Here is a 20,884-nt window from a genome sequence, read left to right as displayed (position 1 = left end):
CCAATATTTTTGGGAATACAGATGAGAGCCACCCCACGTGGCCGGGTTTGGGGCTGAGCTCTGTCCCCTGCACCCCATGGGTCCTGCAGGAAGCACCCACTCAGTGCAACAGCAGCACCAGAGCCCCTGGGATGTCTGCTCCCAGGGGTGTTTGAGCAGCTGTGCTGGGACACCCTGGTGTGTCCCACCTGTGCCATGTCCCACCATGGCTGCACCCGGGTCAGCAGCCTCTGACCCCCCATCTTCACCCCATCAGCAGGCTCTGGGGTGCTGGGATGGGACCCTCACCCCCTGCCAGTGACCCCCAACTGCTGGCACATGCCCCGAGTGAGATAAAAGGTGGAGAACTTTCAAAGTATTTTTTATAAAAAAAAAAAACCATAAAATCAGGAGTGAAGGGTTAAATAAAGGCTTTACCCTTCTCTTTGATACCAATTGTCCCAGGAATCCTGGTGAAAAGATTCACACTTGGTGTCAGCCTGGAAGTGGAGATCAAAATCTCAACAGCCAGCAAGGAGTTGGCCGGGCCCCAACCTAACCTCAGCACCCAGAGATGTCTCTCACTTTGTTCTTCCGCTGGTATCTGATTTCCAAGGGATCAAATCCCCTTTCCCTGGACCCAAAGAGTGCCCAGGAAGGAGTCCTGGCTGTGTAATCCAGTGCTGTGAAGGTCTTGGAGCCACCACTCCCCTCCTGCTCTCTCACCAGCTCCTGGAAGCGGTCGTAGTTGATCCAGGTGAACCATTCCCCATCCCTCTTGAACTGGAAGGAAAAGGAACATAATCCTGAGACAGGGAGCAGTGGGAAGGAGGAAACATCACAAAAATAAGCCAGGTGCATATAAAAGGGGTTACCCAAGCTGTAGTCTTCTTTAATTTTCTGGCCACATTTAGGTCCAGGGAGGGGAAAAGCATCCAGAAGCCCCAAAAGCATAAGTGCTTTAATACGGAAAAAACTCAACCCAAACCAAAATTCAGGTGGACAAATACCCAGAATTTACTGTTCTGCACTATATTTCACCCATGAGGTTCGACAACACATGTGGATGCAGAGTGGCCATGTTACTTACAGCTTTAGTCATTCAAGTGATCTTGACTGTCGGGTGCTTTGCTGGACCCTGCCAAGCACCTGACTCTGCCACCACTTCAGCCCCACTTTGCCAGGAGCAGCAGAGGATGGGTTGGATTTCAGACCATCCACAGTCCCACCCCCCCCTGCCATGCCCAGGGACACCTCCCACAGCCCAGGGTGCTCCAAGCCCCATCCAACCTTCAACACTGCCAAGGATGGGGCAGCCACAGCTTCTCTGGGAAACCTGGGACAGGGGCTCAGCACCCTCACATCAAACAATTTCTTCCAAGCATTTCATCTCAAAGCCCAACCTCCCTGGCATGTCTGCTCTTGTCACATGCCTGAAAAGCTGTGGTTTGAGGAACTGAAAGAACCCTGGAGGAAACATGTCAATTTGAGAGTACACCTTGATGAAGGGACCTTTCCAAGGTCAACTAAACCCACTGGAGCACACACAAACCCCAGCCTGTCACCCTGTGGTGACAGTTTGGGCAATTCTTGAAAGGGGAAAAGGGTTTTGTTTGGGAACAGGGGAAGATAAAAATGTTTAATGACATGAATCCTCTTTCTGTGTGAGAATTTTAAGAATTACTTATTTTGACAAGAAGAAGCTGCATTTGTCTACCAGACCAGCTCTGCTAATTTAGCAACAGCCTTGACTGAATCCTCAATTAGGATTTATCTGAGCTAAGAGAGCTTATTATGCACTTCACCCAAAAAAAAAAAAAAATTTACTCCCTTCCCTGGTTTTGTTTTTTTGTTTTGTTTTGTTTTTGTTGTTTTTTTTTTTTTTTTTTGTTTTCTTCTTTTTTTTTTTTTCTTTTGTTTTGTTTTTTCTCCCAGGAACCTAATGTCTATGCATTTAAAATGGCACTTGACTTTCTGCCCAAGAGCTAAAAGCTTTTTTGGTTGGAAAAACTGCTGCCACTTGCAAAATGTTACAGCCAGACATTGCCAATGCAGTGCCAGCCAAGTCCTGCAGGCGCACAGAGCAGGGATGTGAGGCTGCAGAACCACAGAAGTGGGGAACAAAGTCTCCTCAGAAAGAAACTCCCCCAACACTCCATCTCAGAACCCAAATTCCACCCAGTGATGGGGGAAGCCCTCTTTCCCCAGGGTGATGTGTTCTCTCCAGCACACAGGGCCAGAAGTAAAGAAAAAGAGGGCAACCAAGGTGGGTAAGGGTCTGGAGGACAGTTCCTGTGAAAAGAGGCTGAGGGCATTGGGATTGTTTGGTTTGGAGAAGAGGAGGTTGAGGGAGATGTTACTGCTCTCTACAGCTACCCAAAAGGAGGGTGTAGGGAGGTGGGTACCAAGAGAACAAGGACAGGACTGAAGGAAATTACCTGGAGTGGCATCAGGGGAGGTTTAGAGACTGCATATTCAGAAGAATTTACTGAGGGACAGAGAGCAGTCAGGTGCTGAAATGGGTTGCCCATGGAGGTGGTGGAGTCACCATCCTTGGAGGTATTAAAAAAATGTGTACATGTGGTATTTTAGGATATGCTCCAGTGGCTTATTTTAACCTGGGTGGATGGTTGGACTCTGTGATCTTAGAGATCTTTTCCAACTGTGATGATTCTGGGATACCAGAGGAGCCCATGGTCTCAAACAAGATCCAGGCTCAGGAGACCCAAACTTCCATCCCAGTGCCTGTGGAGGTTCACACCACACAGCACATAAGGTTCCTTCCTCCCTCCAGAACTGATTCACTAATGGTCAGCAAATTCCTGCTGCAATTCAGGGGAAAAAACTCCACCCCCTAGGTCAGTGCAAAGCCATCAACACATGTGGCACATGGGAGAGCTGTTCGGTCTCTGAGCTGCTGAGCTTGGTCCTGTGATGGATCTGGAGCAGGGCTGACAAATCAGATGGGGCCTAAGAGAGTCTTGAGACCAACTACAAGAAACCAAATACAGAAAGAACAAAAAAGCCACCCAGACTTGAACTCAACTGAACAGGCAACCTGCTGAAACCTCTTCCCTTGAAAACCAACAGGATGCCCTCATCTCAGAAGCAAAGGGGGACCCTGCAACAAGCTGCTGACCTTGAGGTCAAGAGAAGCTCAGCAAGAGCACCAGAACCCCAAGAGATACTGGTACCACCCACTCCAGCTGGGAAGAGGGACTGCACCCCTGACCCAAACACCAGCAGAGGGATCTGCCTCCAGAAGCTAAAAGCTAGAAACTGCAAAAACCAGTGTCCTATTGCCTGCAGGAGATGGAAAGAACTATTTCTAGCTGAAGCCCCAGCTCAGAGCTTTGCTGCCTCAAGCCAGGGGATGGTGCCAGCTGGTTTCACTGGCAATGGGTGGGAAGACCCCACCATCCCAGGAAGGGCTGGCATCACTGCTGGATATTTCATCAGCTACACCAGTAGAACACTGTCACAGCCCAGCTGAGGGCAGAAACTGTCTTTACAGGGATGAGAGTGACATGGGGACACAATCAGATGGTTTCTGTCTTTTCAGAAGCGAGCTGCTTCTCCCCAGGCCCCACCAAATGGAGCCAGTGACCTTTGGTGAGCCCAGTAGAAGGAGGACATAAAACCTTTTTTTCCAACACCATCTCCCAAGACCAGTCTCCACAAGTCCCCATCCCCCAGAGCTGGGCAGCAGAGATTTGAGGCCACCATAGGAGGTGTGCACAGTGGAGAAGGGCAGAGCTGGCCCAAAGGCAGCAATGCCCAAGGTCTGACAGCAACCTGGGATGCTGAGAGGTGACCTGGGGAGTGGGCAGAAAGGACCTCTGCCCCCTTCTCCCCCCATCACTCCCTCACCTCAGCATGAAGTAAGTATTAAGTATGCTTCCCTGGGGATTAAACTGCTCTCCTGCAGGATAAAACCCTCCAGGTTTGAATAAAGCACATGTGGAGCACAAGGAGCAGCTGAGGGAGCTGGGGTTGTTTAGCCTGGAGAAAAGGAGGCTGAGGGAGACCTTGGGGCTCTCTACAACTCCCTGAAAGGAGGCTGTAAAGAGATGGGGATGGATCTGTTCAATGAGGTTACAAGTGATAGGACAAGAGGTAATGGCCTTGGTGCCCCAGGGGAGGGTTAGGTTGGGTGTTAGGAAGACTTTCTTCATCAAAAGAGTTATCAGGAATTGGCTTCCAGGGCAATGGTGGAGTCACAATCCCTGGAGGGACTGAAGGGTCATACAGACTTAGTAGTTGGGGGTCTGGTTTAGTGGTGGCCCTGGCAGTGTTAAGTTAGAGGCTGGACTTGATGATTTTGAAGCATCCAACCAGAGTATTTCTGTGAACTCTGGCTGGGTCACCAAGTGATTTGGAGCAATTTCATGTTGACTCCCCAGGCAGATGCTGCTCATGGCAGGATGGAGATCCTGTAGCTGGGAGCCACCTGAGTAAGGTGACAAAGCCCAGAATTAAATAATAATCAATATTTCTAGTGCTGCAATAGGACAGCTATAAAACATGAAGAAAAGGGAGCAATCCTTTATGTGAGCCATGGAAAAGCAATTACTTCTGCTGAGGAATAAAAACCAGACAAACACGGGGAGGAGGCAGAACAGCTTCAAACACCCACAGATTTACAGGTTGGATTTCAACAATTTTGTGATTATTCCATAGATAACAAGAGATTTAAGACTCAAATAGTTTCTCAGCAGCCACATAGGAGGCTAACACTAACCATCAGGGTTACTTCAGACTAATGCAGTCAGGTTTTTTATTGAATTTTTCACCACCTGGTTAAGTCTTTTACAGTGATGAATATCCTGCCAAAGGACAAATGGCTGAAATCTTTCTCTTATTTTTTTTATGCCAGCATCATAAAACAAAACAAAGCAAAAAGTTAATAAAGCTCCTTCAGCTGGCTCTGAAGCCAGGCTGTGTTGTCTGTAAAGGCAAATTCCCCCACCCTGAGGGCTTTGCTCAAGCAGCACCTGGGAGGCAGCACAGGTTTTCCTTGGCCTTGTGCAATTTGCCCCACTGGGAAGTGTCCCTGCCCATGAAGGAGGGATGGATCTTGGTGATCTTTCACATCCCTTCCAACACCAACCTGTCTAGGATTGCATGAGTCCCTTCAGAGCTGATGCTCCCAGGATCTCCAGGCTTTGGTCACACCAGTGATGGGTCCCTACAGCCCTGGCACTGGTGCAAAGCAATGCAAACCCCACCAGCTCCCTGCAGAGCCTGCAGCCAGGGCAATGAGCACTGCCCAAAGTAGGGATTAATTCTGAGAAAAAAAAAAGGCAAAGGAAATGAAGAGAAAACTCATCATGGCCCTTTAGCCCTGAAAAGCAGATCTAGGCATGATGCTGGGGACAGCAAGGGGACACCTCTGCAAGGGATGGCATGGCTGGACTCAGGGAAAGGTCAGCACTGCCTTTCTGGGGCTGTGTTGTCCATGGCCACTGCCTCAAGCCATCTACAGCAAAATGAATATACAGACTGCAAAGACAAGCAGGAGCCAGGACTAAAATAGAGAGCTAAGTTATCTGGGAGCATCAACAGAGCATGGCTAACACCTCCCTTTTCTCTCATAACTCATAGGAGTGGAGTTGAACAGGAAATTTCTTTAAATTATCTTTTGCAGTAAGTTCACAGCTGCTCTGATTGCAGAGAGAGAAGCTTCTTGCTCCAGAAACCCATCAGCATTCATGAAGGAGCAGAGCCACAGCACAGATTTCTTACCAACCTATTTGCATCAGCATTTTGGGGGGGAGGGGTGTAAAAATATACACAGCTACTGAGGACAATATAGTAGTTACAATTAACATCATTCCTCCAGACATGCATAACTGCTGAGAAATAAACCCAGGGTTTGTACAAAGGGACAAAATACAGAAGAGAGACAGAGCTGGTGACACAGGGAACACTGCCACTAAAAACTGGAAGCCAGCCCAAAATCAATTAGTTTGGCCTAACGTGGATAATGTTAAGATTTTTCTCAGATAAACACATACTAAAAAGAGGCTCCTCTTCATCCATTCACTCTGGTCTTTCTTTACCAAAAAAAAAAAAAAAAAAAGGACTAAAGATATGGGCTACAGGAGAGAGTAAGGCAGAGCACTGGGACAAAGCCCACTGGGGCTCCTTGCAGACCACATCCTGGCAGAGCAAACCATGGGTGGGAAGGACAGAGTCATCCCTTATGGGGAGAGGATCCATGGAAACCTTTCTGGGGCTGCATCCCTGAGGAGCAGAGAGGGGACTGGGAGGTGAAAGCAAAGCTTTGGGTCTGACAGCTGCTACTCCTGAATTACTCGAGGACGTGAAGATGGAGATGTCCAACAAATGGATCCTTCCCCAGGCAGACACAGAGGGGTTTGTGGTTAAACACAGCAGCTTTAGGTGTAGTTTTAAAGACCATGCAGACAAAAAAAATTACTCAGTGCTAAGCAGGGTCTGAAGTGAGTGCTTCAGCTGCAGGAGGCACAGGCAGGGCCCCACTTTTCAACTACAAGTGCCAGCATCTGAAACCTGGCTGGGCCAAATGTTTCAGTCAACACTTACTCAGGTTCACACAAAAGCATCAGACCTTAAAGGAGCATTTTGCAGAATCTCAGCAACTCAGCTTTTATAACGCCAGCAGCTCCGGTGCTTCCCATTCCACACTTTTATATCCCCGAAAACAAATTAATTTATATCTGAAAATCAAGTTAAACCCAACTGCCAGCTGTGTTCTTAGACATTCAGAAATGATTAAGGCTTCTCCCTGCCTGAGGTTAAAATCCCAGCCAAGCAACACAGGCTGACAGTTCAAAGGGGCTCTGGGGTGCCCCACTCCCCATCTCCTCTCCATGGCAGGGCTGGATCCAGCTCCATCCCCACAGCCTCTTCCCAGCTGCTCCCACCCACAAACCAAGCCCCAGGAACCACCAGCCATGCCCCTGGCCTTGGCCACCCAGGGCTAAAAGATGCATTCTGTGTTGCAGGTAGGGTTGCTTTCCAAAAATTAAATTAAAAGAAAGGAAAAATATACTAAAATGAGAACCACATCCAGAGTTTGCAAACACAACAGCTCCTACACTGCCTCAGCACTTAAACAAACAAGAAGATTTTTAAAAAACCAACCCTACTATACTCCAGTTATATTCTTTCCTGTGAAGGAAACTTATCTTCAGATTCTCTTTGGAGAAGCAGTCAGGATATCCTCAGGCTGCTTTTCAGTGGCTTTCCTTAAAATACTTTTTTTGCTGAGCCTCAATATATTCTTTAGCTATTAAGGAGAAGCAGAATTGTTCTGGAGAGACAGTGTGGCTTTGCACACAGGGTTCTATCAAATGTATTTATTGATAATTCCATGCTTGCATATCTGTGGGTCCTGAAACTCCAGAAATTTGTTAATTTGTTAAACCATGTCCCTGAGCACAACATCTCTAAACACAGCTTCTGAAGACCTTTAGGTGATTCAGCCACTTCCCTGAGCACCTTGTTCCAGTGATTAATAACCCTTTCAGGGAAGTTTCCTCTAATATCCCATCTAAACTCCCCCTGGCACAACTTGAGGCCATTTCCTCTTGTTCTGTCATTTGTTACTTGTCAGAAGAGACCAACCCCACTAGGATACAACCTCCTTCCAATGAGTTGTAGGGCGTGATAAGGTCTCCCTCTCAGTCTCCTTTTCTCCAGTCTCAAAAAACCCCCAGTTCCCTCAGACACTCCTCATGAGAATTGTTCTCCAGACCCTTCCCCAGCTTGGTTGCCCTTCTTCCTCCTAAAGAAACAGCCCCAAGCTTTCAGAGAGTGGCTCTGTGAGCCCCAGCCAGATGTTCAGCAGGGTAACCCACACATCTGGATTGCCTCCCATGAACTCTCTGGGCTCCCACAGCCTGCAGGGATTTGATTCCAGCACCAGTCCAGGACAGGGAGGTTCCCCTGCTCTCACCACAGCTGACTCCCAGTCTTTACCTTTATGATTTCTGAAAATTAAAATCACATCTTCCCACTCCACTTCCCAACATTCCTTGACTTAAAAGCATTCCTGACCAGTGGTACCTGACATGGGACGTGTCTGAGGGTGATGCTACATCCAGTGCATCCCTTGGGAATCAGTTACCACTCCAGACCTGGATGCAGCAGCCTCCAGCTACTGGTTTGCTATTGCTGCTCTCCACCATCAGCCACTTCTCTGGGCATGACAACAAAAAGGCAGCTGGAAAAATTATGGTGATGGCTGCAGTCCTGAGCTCCTTAATTTCAATTTGAAGACAGCCCATCATGGCAATAAACAAAACAGCCTCTGCACTTTCACAAAGGGTTATTAGTAAATAGATCATCTATAATGGCAGTGCACAGCACTTACATTATGCAACTGCTATGACTGTTTTTGCCACCTGCCACTATGAAGGCTCTCCAAGTCAAACAAATAATTCATTAAATTATTACATGCAGTTTCTCACCTAATTAAGGCTCACAATTATTTAAGGCTCCCTTTGTTTGACAGTGGAAGTGACTGAAGTGGAGTCAGTCAGGAAAACAAGACATATTGCAGACAGTCTTAACAGGGTGGTGTTGCTTGTTAAAAACCTAAAACTTCTTTCTAATCACCAGCTGTAACCTCAGGCTTTAGGGGAAAGAAATTAAGACTAAGCTAGTTATTAAGTTACAAATATGTGCAATAAGTGTAATCATCTATCCAACAGAACATCAGGCATGCAGGGGCCAGACACCCTACATCCAGTGCTTAAAGGGGGCTACAAAGATGGAGCCTCCCAATTTACAAGGAATTCCATGAATAAGACAAAGGGCAATGGGCTCAAGGTGCCCCTGGGGAGATTCTGATGGGACACAAGAGGAAAAGCTTTCCCCAGGAGGACAGTCAGACCTTGGAATGGTCTCCCATGGGAAGGGGTGGATTTCCCCACTTCGAGAAGTTTTAAGTCTCAGCTTGAGATGGTGCTGAGACATCTCAGATAAACAATAATATAGAAGGGTTGGAGAAGATGATCCATGAGGTCCTTCCCAACCTGACATTCTGTGATGCTCTGATCCCATATCTGTGGAGCTAAATGAAAATAAGTTCAGTAACCACAAGCCCTGGGAACAACAGAGCTTCAAACCCCTCAGCAGCTCCTCGGGCAGGAGCTGTGAGCACTTCACTGGACTGGAAATTCCCACCAGTTTTTGATGGAAACTAAAAGTAGCCTTGTAGGTACACACTTAGTGACTCAAATAAGTGCTTATTAGCAATCAGACACAAAGAAGATGAAACACTTTCCAAAACACCTTCCAGCACCTGGAAATGGGATTCACTGCTGCATTTTCCAAGAGAACAAAGCAAAAAGGTGACACCAAACCAAGGCTGACTCTTGCCAGTGCTGCCTGGCCCTGGTTCCCCTGGGTCCCCTCATCTGCCACTTGTTTGCTTCTCTTCATTACATCTAATCTTGGGAGAGTTATTCTAAAGAAAAGATTCATTATTGCAGATTTTTTTTCTTTTAATCCTTACCTGCTGTAGAGCAGTACATCTCATCTGCCAATTAAGCCAGGGCTACATCCAGACAGTTTTAATTCTGATGGATGAAAAAGGGATTACTTTAGCCCAACTGTGATCTTCTTTTAATAACTAAAAGATCAAGCTCAGCAGAGCCATCTTCCTATTTGGAAGGAGACAAAGGAAATAAAAAATCTTTAGGAAACTTATTTTGGACTCTTTCAAGCACTCTGGCTGTTCTTTGGCTCCCGAGACACCTTGTCCCCCCTGGGGAGCAGCCCCCTCCCCTGGGTCTGCAGCAGACACAGGGATTTGCACCTCTTTGGAGATTTTCTCAGGGGAAGCAGCAACCCAAGTTGTTTTTTTCCCTTTGCACTGTCAGAGTTTTGGTAACAAGAGGTGAGCAGGCAGAGGACATGATAGGGGCCCTGGGTGGCAAGAACAGCTGTGTGACACTCCCCAAATGATGTGGAGTAGGAAGGAAATAAAACATGATGGACTATTTTTCTCTAATATCACCCCTGTTAGTTGATCTGCAGCTGGTAGTTAAGTGCTTCCTTTTCCTCCCTAAATATAGATGAAATGCTCAGCATGGAACAACTTCAATGCCTTTCACCCAACCTCTTGAGCCTTCTGCAAGCACAGCCAGAATGCACGTGAAGCCTTCACATCCCACCCCAGCCCCACAGGACACAGCATCACAGAATGGCTTAGGTCAGAAGGGAGCTCAGAGCTCATCTCCTCCAACCTCCTGCCATGCCCAGGGACACCTCTCATCCAGCCCAGGATGCTCAGAGCCTCCTCCACCCTGGCCCTGAACACCTCCAGGGAGGGGGCAGCCACAGCTTCTCTGGGCAATCTGTTCCAGAGTCTCAGCACCCTTGTACTAAAGTTCTGCTTTTTAATACCCAATCTAAACCTCTTCTCCTTCAGTTTAAAACCATTTCCCCTTGTCCTCTTGCTGGACACTCCAACATCCTCTCCAGCCCTCCTGTAGGTTCCCACCTCTAAAGTCCCCCCAGAGCCTTCTCCTCTCCAGGCTGAACAATCCCAGCTCCTCAGCCTCTCCCCTCACAGCAGAGGGGCTGCAGCCCCTGGATCAGCTTTGTGGCCTCCTCTGGACTCCTTCCAACAGCTCTGGGTCCTTCCCATGGTGGGGACACCAGAACTGGTGCAGTATCCAAGGTGGGCCCTCAGGCTGGCCACATTCCTCTTGCTGCATCCCAGGCTGGGCTTTGGGCTCTTTGGGCTGCATGAGCCCAGTGCTGGCTCCTGCTGAGCTCCTCATCCATCACCACCCCCAGGGATTCTCCTCAGGGCACCTCTCAACCCACTCTGTACACACATGGGCAGTGCTTTAAAATGCAATGTGGTGGAAAAGACTGATTCCCTTTTTGCTGGGAAGATTTTTGGTTGCTGGAGTGGTGAGCACTTTTGGCCAGGCTCCTCTCTCCTCCCCAACTCATTTCAGTTCAAACAACCCATGACAGCTGACTTGGGCACCCTTAATGCTGCATTTTGGTTATGGGAAATTAAATTATGGGGACCTTCCTCAATGCACCTGTCTTGGGTCCTTGTGAATGCCAGACTGGAGATTGCAGTTCCAATGCTGACAAGATCCACCTGGGAATTAACCAAAGTGGGAGACAGGGGAGGGCTGGGGCACAAGACTGCACCCAGGCCATGAGGGGACATCTGGATCCAGGGTATGGAGTTAGGATCTGCTGGGAGAAGGCAGATGCATTCATTAATTAAGGCAAAAAAGGATCAGAGAATGTCAGGTTGGAAGGGACCTCATGGATCATCTGCTCCAACACTTCTATATTATTGTTTATCTGAGATGTCTCAGCACCATCTCAGGCTGAGACTTAAAACTTCCCAAAACGGGGGAATCCACCACTTCCCCTAGGAGACCATTTCAAGGTCTGACTGTCCTCACGGGGAAAACTTTTCCTCTTGTGTCCCATCAGAATCTCCCCAGGAGCACCTTGAGCCCATTGCCCCTTGTCCATGGGACTCAGTGTAAAACAGGCGTCTCCATCTGCTCTGTAGCCCCCTTTAAGTACTGACCATGGTCAGAAGGTCTCCCCTGAGCCTTCTCTTCTCAGTGCTGAACAGACACAGTTTTCTCATCCTCTCCGGTCCTCTGATCATCCTCGTGGCTCTTCTCTGGACCCTCTCCACATCCATTTTGTAGAGCAGAAAGCTGGTGATAGCCACCCCTCTGAGCACACCCGCCATTCATTTCCCCCTGTTAACCAAGAGCTCTAAGGACACCAAAAAGAGATGGGATTTTAAGATTGTTCCCTGTACCACAGATGGCGAATGGACACAGAAATCACCCCCAGCCCTCCAGGGAGAGGCAGGGAAGCCCCCAGTTACGAGGGGACTTCCTAAGGGCCAGACCAAGCAGCAGCACACACTGCAAACTGCACTGATGAGAAACTTGTACAGGGAGAAGAGGGCTGGAAATGAACTCACTGGCAGAAGCCAGGTGGATATTTAAATGAACATAATAGGAGATAATTACCAGGAAAGTGTCTGAACACAATGGAGCAGGCAGTAAACACACACAGAAAGCAGATCCAACAAAGAGAGGCAGAGGGGTTTATTCTAGAAATTACCAAGATGCTGACTTTCATCCAAAAAAACCTTTGCCTTTGCTGCAAGGCAGCTGCAGCACATTCCCCTTTTCTGGACACTTCTTATGGTCATCTTGAGAATACATTTCTTGTTACAACTCAGGAAAAGCAGCCACCTAAGGTTTATCTCTGGAAAAGTTCACTTGAATTCACTGTGAGATTATAAAGCTGCTGCTCTCTCAGTATCTCAGTCAATTAGTTCAAAAGCACTGTCATGAATTAGATTTTTTTGTACCATGGTGCTTATAGGATTTGCTAGGAAGCAAATATAATTACTGAAGAATTTAGCAACTATTGCTAAAGAGAAGAATCAAAGAGGCCAAAGGAGCCAAAACATTACCAGGAAGCCCTCAAGAAGAGATGGAAACCAGCACACAGCAGGGATAGGGATGAGGAAAAGGCAGGGAAGAGGAGCTATGCCTCCCATGGGAGTCCAGACCAAGCCAAGGTGCACTCAACCCTGCCCTGTCCTTCAGGCTTACAATGCTGATAACCAGTTGGCCAAAAAAAAGTAGGAATAGCAGTAAGATGGTTTTTTTCTGGGCACGGTGAGCCAGGTGCAGGTGTTTTCCATGTTATTTTTTTAGGGCTATGTGAAGGGTAACTGGAAACCAAGCATTTTGCTCTAAGGCTTTGGTGCATGAGACTTTTTAAGCCCTCTTGGGATCCTAAGCTCTCTGAGGTTACGTGGGACACATCACTTCCCAAGAGTCACAGTGTCCTGAAGGGTTTCACAAACATCTCACCTGTAACTGCAGAGACACCAAGACCCCACTTTTGGTCAGCAGGAAGGAGAAAAGGGGGATGTGTTAATGGGAAGATACTTGAAAGTCTAATGGGGATTTTTAAGACACTTGAAGCATCCCAACCATGCAACACCTCCTCTCTATGGCCCCTTGATTTCCCAAGAAACAAACCCCAGCCATACAAACTGCAATTTCCTCTACCTAAAATCCCTTTTTCTACCTAAATCCTTGGTCTTAAGAGACTTTGGAGCCTAACTCCTGAACTATTACTCCTCACATCATCACTGCTCCAGAACTGAAGGAGCAGAGGCTGCATGCAAGCTGCAGGGTTTCTCAGACATTTCCAGGCTCCTGTGTCATTTCAATTGTGGTGTTTAAAATTAATATGAGCACTGCCTGAACACCTCGAAACTCAGACCCAGAAGAACACAACAAAATAAATCACACTGCCTAATTATTTTTATTACCTTCTTTCTACAACTCCTTAATCCTTTAAAGATGCCTTTGATTTTGCAGCTACCACACTGCAGTTTGATTGTTCCCAGAGCACAAGTTTCCTGCAAATAACACACACTGACAAATTTTATTCTCCACTGGAGCCTGAAATTCAGAATTAAACCTAATAGGCATAAATTTATTTTTTATTAGTTATTTTAGTACCAAGATAGATTATTTCCAAATAGACACCCTCTCCTAATGGCTTTGGAAAGCAAAGCAGCTGTTGAATTCCTCCTGGGCTGCTATCAATCTATTCTTAGGTGACAATCTGCTTCCTTTCTTTCCCTGAGCCCTTCACCTTACAACAGAAAAGAATATTTTGCATTCAAGGACTGGCTTAGGAACAGTTGCCAGGGGCAACAGCCAAGACTGAGACTGTAAATAAAGCAAATTTAAGGTGAGTTAAAACAAAAATACTGCCAGGTATTCTGTTTTGCTCTGCTCCTTTCCAGCTGTTCCCATAAAAACTGCAAACTGCAAAAGGGACCAACAGCTTTGTAACCACACAGAACTTTTCAAGAGGGAGATGCAAAGAATTGTCAAACATGTATTTAAAATACTGCAGATCTTTTTGCAAGTGGGGATTTTAAGCAGTCCCCCTGTGTGTACTGCAAATCACCTGGCCTGGGAAGTCCCCCCCTGTGAAGTGAGGGATGGGAAAGTGCTTGTGAGCAGCAAACACATGCAAAGAATATGCAAAGAGCAAAATCATCTCAATTAGCATAAGTAGCTGCTCCATCAGTTGCCTAGCTAGCACATTATTACACATTTTATTAGCTTTCTATTAAGCTTTTCTGCAGCTCAAAAAGCCAAATTGTACTTCATATTTTCCAAATCCTGCATCCTTTAGGAGTAATTAATAGGGTTTTTTTAGCACTTTACTCATACTTCAGATCGTGTTGATGGTATTTTAAAGGACCCCAAGTTCCAAACAGAACATAACACAGAGGCTGCAGAGAGAGGTTTGGCCTCCAAAGCACTGCAGCAGTGCCACGGGTCAGAGAGCAGCACCACTCCCTCTGCTCCATCCTTAGGGTGGAAAATCTCTTCAGCTGTTCTTCCTGCTTCATTTGTCCTGCTAAACAGTTTCTCAGAATCATAGAATTGGTTTGGTTGGAAAACCCCTTTCAGCTCATCAGGTCCAACCCTTCCCCCATCCCTGCCCAGGCCACCCCCACCCCATGTCCCTCATCCCCACCCCATGTCCCTCATCCCCACATCTCCAGGGCTCTCAAACCCCTCCAGGGATGATGGGGACTCCAGCCCTGCCCTGGGCAGCCTGGGCCAGGCCCTGACAACCCTTTCCAGGCAGAAATTCTTCCCCAGCTCCAACCTAAACCTCCCCTGGCACAACTTGAGTTGTGCCAAAAGTTCCTCTTGTCCCATCCCTTGTTCCTTGGGAGCAGAGCCCGACCCCCCCTGGCTCCAACCTCCTCTCAGGGGGTTGCAGAGAGCCAGAAGGTCTCCCCTCAGCCTCCTCTGCTCCAACACCCCCAGGGCTCTCAGCTGCTCCTGGGCAGACTTGTGCTCCAGACCCTTCCCCAGCTCCATTCCCTTCTCTGGGCACACTCCAACCCCTCAAGGTCCTTCTGGTTGTGAGGGGCCCAGAACTGACCCCAGGACTGGAGCTGCAGCCTCAGCAGTGCCCAGCACAGGGGGATGATCCCTGCCCTGCTCCTGCTGCCCACACCAGGGCTGGTACCAGCCAGGGTGATGGTGGCCACCTTGGCCACCTGGGCACATGCTGGCTCATGTTCAGCCACTGTTGATAAGAAAAGCAGCTGCAGCATTCTCTGTTGATGTCCATGTACTCGTATCTTTTACCAAAATTATTTCTCCAGAGGAAGAAAAAATGTAACCTTAACTCTGGTTGGAAGGAAGGAGAGGTCTGCAGTTCTGGCAGCTATTACAAAAATGCAGGAGAGATAAAACACAAGTCCAGCTTATCCTGGTGGAACTTCTTAGAACCACTGAAAACCATCATGAAAATACAGAAATAAGACAAAGCCAGCTCCCCCACCTCAGCAAGATTTGTTCTTGCCTTTCTGAAAACACAAATCTCATGTCACAAAACACAGGAGATCCTGCACTGAACCCCTCCTGGAGCCATCCAATGCCTCTTGCCTGGATTTCTGTGAGTTAACACAGCTGCCTGCAACCTGTAGCATCTTCAGTAATTCTTCCACAGAATCACAGAGTGTTCAGGTTGGAAGAGACCTCCATCATCCCAGTCCAACCTCTGACTAACACCACAGTCAACTACTAAAACCTGTCCTTAGGGACCAGCTCCAAATGCCTCCAGGGATGGTGACTCCACCCCTGCTCTGGGCCATTCCAATTCCTGACAACCCTCTCAGTGAAAAAATATTCCCTAATATCCAGCCTGAACCTCCCCTGGCACAGCTTCCAACTATTTCCTCTGTTTCACCAAGGAGAAGAGGCTGTTTCCCTCCTTGCTCCCACCTCCCTTGAGGTGGTTAAAGAGAGCCATCAGGCCTCCTCTCAGCCTCCTCTTCTCCAGACCCAACACCCCCAGCTCCTCAGCTCCTCACAGGACTTGGGACTTCCCCAGCTCTCTCTGCAATTTGTGCTACATCTGTTTCCCACCCCTTGCAAAAAAAAAAAAAAAAAAAAAAAAAAGGAAGAAAATATCCAACTAACTCTAGAGAGAAAAAGTGTTGGACCAAGGTGATTGTGGAGAAAGCAGAGTGCCAGGTGTCACCTGGAGGCACAGCCTCACCTTCTTGTGAGCTATCAGGAGACAGTTGGAGTGTTCGTGCTCGCACGCGATTTCGTAGTCAGGGATGAGGTTGGCCAAGTCCTGGACAAAGTGTACCACCTCCTGGTGCCAGGGGACATTGGCCATGGTGAGGTTGCTGGCTGAGCTTTCACCGCAGTAGGTGACACCCTGCAAAGAAACATGGAGACAGTCACTTGTCACCTTAACCCCTCCCAGGTAGCGCTGGCACAGCAAACCCTGAAAATGGTCTGATTTGTGTGTCCCCCCCCCCCCCGACACTGAATCCTGGGGAAAGGTAACAAAGGAGGCTGAGAAAACTCAGTTTGTTCAGCCTTGAGAAGAAAAAACTTAGGAGAGACCTTATGACCATGTTTAAATGCTTAAGGGGGGCTACAAAGAAGATGGAGACTCCTGGTTTACAAGGAGTCCTGTGGACAAGTTACAAATATGTGCAATAAGTGTAATAATCTATCCAACAGAACATCAGGCATGCAGGGGCCAGACACCCTACATCCAGTGCTTAAAGGGGGCTACAAAGATGGAGCCTCCCAATTTACAAGGAATTCCATGAATAAGACAATAGGCAATGGGCACAAGGTGCTCCTGGGGAGATTCTGATTGGACACAAGAGGAAACATTTTCCCCAGGAGGACAGTCAGACCTTGGGATGGTCTCCCAGAGGAGGGGGTGGATTCCCCCACCTTGGAAAGTTTTAAGTCTCAGCTTGAGATGGTGCTGAGACATCTCAGATAAACAATAATATAGAAGGGTTGGAGCAGATGATCCATGAGGTCCCTTCCAATCTGACATTCTGTGATGCTATGAATTCAGGAGATGGTGTTAAAAATCAGGTCTCTCAGTGAGACATCAACAAACCCCTGTGTGCTCAGGCCTCCCCAAGAGTAAAACACAAGTTAAACTTTATCCTGGAAAGTAGCTTGAAAAGCATTCACATGGAAGCTGCTTGTCCTTCTCTGAGCTACCAAGGGACCTTCAAGGTCACTTGGTTTTGAAACACGAGATGCCTGAAAGAAAGTCTCATGAACAACCAATGCAACAAGTCAGTGCGACATTTCTGGAGATAAACGCCCCATGTGCCACCTCTCCCTTTCAAAGCCAAGGCTGTCATATCACAGAATCACCCAATTGTCATGGTTGGAAAAGACCTCTAAGATCACCACATCCAACCATCAGCATCCCCCCCTAAATAAAGTAAAATATAATATCTAGATCTATATCACCATGCCCACTGGAGCATGTCCTGAAGTGCCACCAGCCCCTTGTATCCACACAAATCTCACTCAAGCCTCTTGTAAACCCATCCTCCAAGGCTGGTCCTGAGCTCTTCCTGCTTCTAGCTCCTCAGTTTCATTATGAGAGAATTAATCCCACCTATTTCACCTGCAGACAGTTCCTGTAACTTCTGGAAGCTGAGATGAAAAGACAGTGTCTGCACTCCAGCTCCCATTGTCTGTCTGTCCCATGGTGCCCACACCATGAGAACCTGACAAAACCACAGCCTGGGGCTCTAGGAATACATACACTGGAGATTTGGGATAAAAGTCCATTTTAATCACATGATTATTTGGATCTTGACATCTCAAGTTTTTTTCCATCTACTGGAATTTATTTTTGAATAGAAAACTTAAGGTACTCTCAGTTTTGTTGTAAGAAATGGGCATTTGAAAAGTGGGAGGCAGCCAGGGACAGATGGGCTGAGCAGAGCCCCACAGGGGGTACAGTGGTACCCAGACTGAGCAATGGCAGAGACACTGGGAGAGAGATGGAGATGCCAATGCTGGCAGGACAACAGCAGCTTGAGCCCAGAGACAAAGCAGATTTTTTTTTTAACCTTTCCTTCCACAGAAAAGGGGGAGGGGGAAATATCTGCAAGCACACAAACCACCCTTCTCTGCATGCACAAAGTGTATGGCTCTTGAGAGCCCAAAGAGCAAAATCACTTAAAAAAAAATTAAAAAGCACTAAAGTGGAACAACACAGAGGATGTCTGTGAACCTTGAGGTCTCCTGAAGACAAGTGCTTGAAGACAAGGATCAAGCTTGAGGGATGGAATCGGGCTTTCAAGGTGGAGAAACCGTGAGTTTACTTGGTTGAGACCCACATCACCCATTCCCTTCTTTAAGACCTTTGCTAAACCAGAAACAACCCCCCAGGGATGGAAGTGTCTTCACTGGAGACAACAACTGAGTTCCCCCAGAAGAAACCAGGATTTGCTTCTGGCTCTGTCCTCATCTCAGATGCTTTGCTGCAGAAGCCAAGCACCTGGAGATCCTTCATGAAGCCACCAAGTGCACCCCTCTGGGACAGGACCCAGGGGGGGAGGTAGGATGCATGGACACCCAGGACAGCATCATGGCACTGCCAAAACCTCATCTTCCTAACCCAGACTCCTCCTCTGGTTGTTCCTCTCCACAGCAGCACCATTCCTCTGAACTCCAATTAGGACAAGACTTAAAAAGCTGTAAGAAAACACCAAGGCTCAGGGGAAGTGCTGCTCCTTGTTGTTCACAGCTCGGGGGGCAGAAGGACCTCAAAAACTCAGTAAAGAGCTTGCAGTTTAGAGGTGACCACAGTGCAGACCAGGAGAGTTGGTTTGCTGCTACCTCCCCAGCAAGGTTCCACCAAGCCCTGATGTGAAGGGATGAACAACTTGGCCTCACATGGTGAGAAACCAGGTGGAGAAATCTGCTCAACCTCCTCCATCCAGCTAAACAAGCACAAGCCACCAGTTTCCATGATTATTCTGCATTTCTCTGGTTTGGTGGCAGCAGCTCTGTTTGTAAGTTCTGCTCTTTGAGTGCCTGCCAGGGAAACTGGCAAAATTTTAGATGACCTTGAGCGTGCTCCTCCCTTCTTTATCCCCCCAGACATCAGCTACAGGAGAAGGCAGCTCCAGCAACTGCTGGACACCCTGCACTCCAGACCCTCATTAAAAACAAATTGGGAGCACTTGTCCAGAATGCTTAACATGCACCCCCCAAGATACTGAGGACCATGAGTTAGATCTAAACCCAACATTGGCACAGTAATGCCAGTGCAAACACAGGCACTAAGTACACAGATTAGTTTTCAGGGCTGAGTACATGAGCAAACACCTGAAAATATAAAAGTGTTTCTAAAACTCCAGCTCCTCTCAGTCTCACTATATTCTGCTTAAATTAATTCAGTAAATACTGAGAAATGTTTAAAAAAAAAAAAAAAAGTCAATCTCTGCCCACATCTCTTGCACGTGCTTGGGGGCAGAGGGTGAAAGTCCAGACCTAAGCTGCTGCTCTAGAACCTCTTACTGTTTTCTGATGAACAGAACTGAAGACATTGAAAAGCAGCTTGTGTTGTTCTGGTCAAAGGCCACCAGAACAATCAAAGAATTTCTATAATCCTCCCACTCCAGGAGAAGTCCACCCTGCTTTGTGTGAGAAACACCAAGAGCTGAAGCCATCACCCCAGAGAGCCCATCAGGAGGGAGCAGCAAGGGATTTTTTGACTAAGATTGATCTGGGCTGATGGCTGAAAGGCCAACCCCATCATTCCTGCACCCACAGCCCCATCATTCCTCATCAGCTCCTCACTCATTGCTCCTCAAGCAGCTCTTGGCAGAAGTAAAGGTCATGCAGTGCTGGCACAGTGTGTCTGCACCCAAAAAAAAAAAAAAAAAAAAGCTAATCCATGGGATGGGAAACACCCAGGTTGTGCTGATGGGATGAGCACCATGAGCATCCTTGGGTAGCAGACAGAAAGAAGTTTTACACCACCCACAGCCCTGCAGAGCTCTGCAGCTCACAGAGGTGTGAATGGGAGCTGTGGGGAAACAGCTTCTCTGGTGGCCTTCAGAACCACACTCAAAACTAGGTGCTGATTTAGAAGGGGCACGGCTCAAGAGAGACCTTCATCTCACATTTCACTGGATAAAGTCAGGAGAAATACTGGGTTCTGGCTCCAGTTCCCTTCCCCACCACCCCATAGAGCAATCAGAGCAAAGGAGAGGGTTGGAGTGGGGCAGGTGGTCCTGTTGTGCCCTAGACAAATCCAAGACACAAGCACTGCTGGCTTGAGAGATTTACTTGCAAGAGAAGCTGAGGTTCTCTGGGTCCCTGGAAGCCCTCGAGCAGCAGCCATCCCTGCAGCCTCTCAAGTTCTCCTGCCTACACCTCGCTCCACCCAACTTCAGCCTCAGCATTTTGACATCAGATGCTCTTAATTTGGGGATTTCACCACTTGGACCTTCCGAATTACTGCTTTAGTCTTAGCCATGGCCTCAATTTCACTACTGCCTCGATCCATCTTTAATTACATCAGTAAAATTCTCATAAATTAGCTCAGCAGCATGTGGCTTGACTGAGATCTATTTTTCCTTCTTTCTTTATTTCCAGATAAAATCCATTAAAGGCTCATCCAACTGGTTTAACCTGTGCTATCATAGCTCACAAACAAACCAGCACCCAAAAGGACAACTCACTGGTTAATGAGAAGCTTGGTTTTTCTTCTTGACCAAACAGCTCCCCTGTACTTCTCCTGGCGGTGTCCTCACCTTTGCTCTTTGGCTGAGCTATTTTATTCCAGTCACACAAACCCATTGAGAACAGGTCTTTAAACCAGAGCACACACACGTGTATGGATGCTTATGGTTTGTTTTGCCATGTTTTTCTTCAGTGAAGGATATTTTTACTTCTTTGAAATGGCATTTGCATCCAGGGTGTTTACAGCATCTGGACCTCACCCAGCCACATCCAAGTTGCACATGTCAAGTCCAGCAATAAACAGAGACAGA

The 20,884-nt window shown here is 47.6% G+C and overlaps 1 protein-coding gene across 1 annotated transcript in view; it reads right to left on the bottom strand.

The window, feature by feature from the left end:
- Positions 1-384: 384 nt before the first annotated feature.
- The window catches only part of TYW1B (tRNA-yW synthesizing protein 1 homolog B), a 104,299-nt gene continuing 83,799 nt past the window's right edge, over positions 385-20,884 (bottom strand). The window contains 2 exon segments of the mRNA XM_030462417.1: positions 385-762; positions 16,096-16,263. Coding sequence (XP_030318277.1) covers positions 541-762; positions 16,096-16,263 — 390 coding nt within the window. The 3' untranslated portion in view covers positions 385-540.

This window comes from Calypte anna, chromosome 19, assembly GCF_003957555.1.
Source record: "Calypte anna isolate BGI_N300 chromosome 19, bCalAnn1_v1.p, whole genome shotgun sequence".
NCBI classification, from domain to species: Eukaryota; Metazoa; Chordata; class Aves; order Apodiformes; family Trochilidae; genus Calypte; species Calypte anna.
This window is presented reverse-complemented; position numbering and strand designations above follow the sequence as displayed.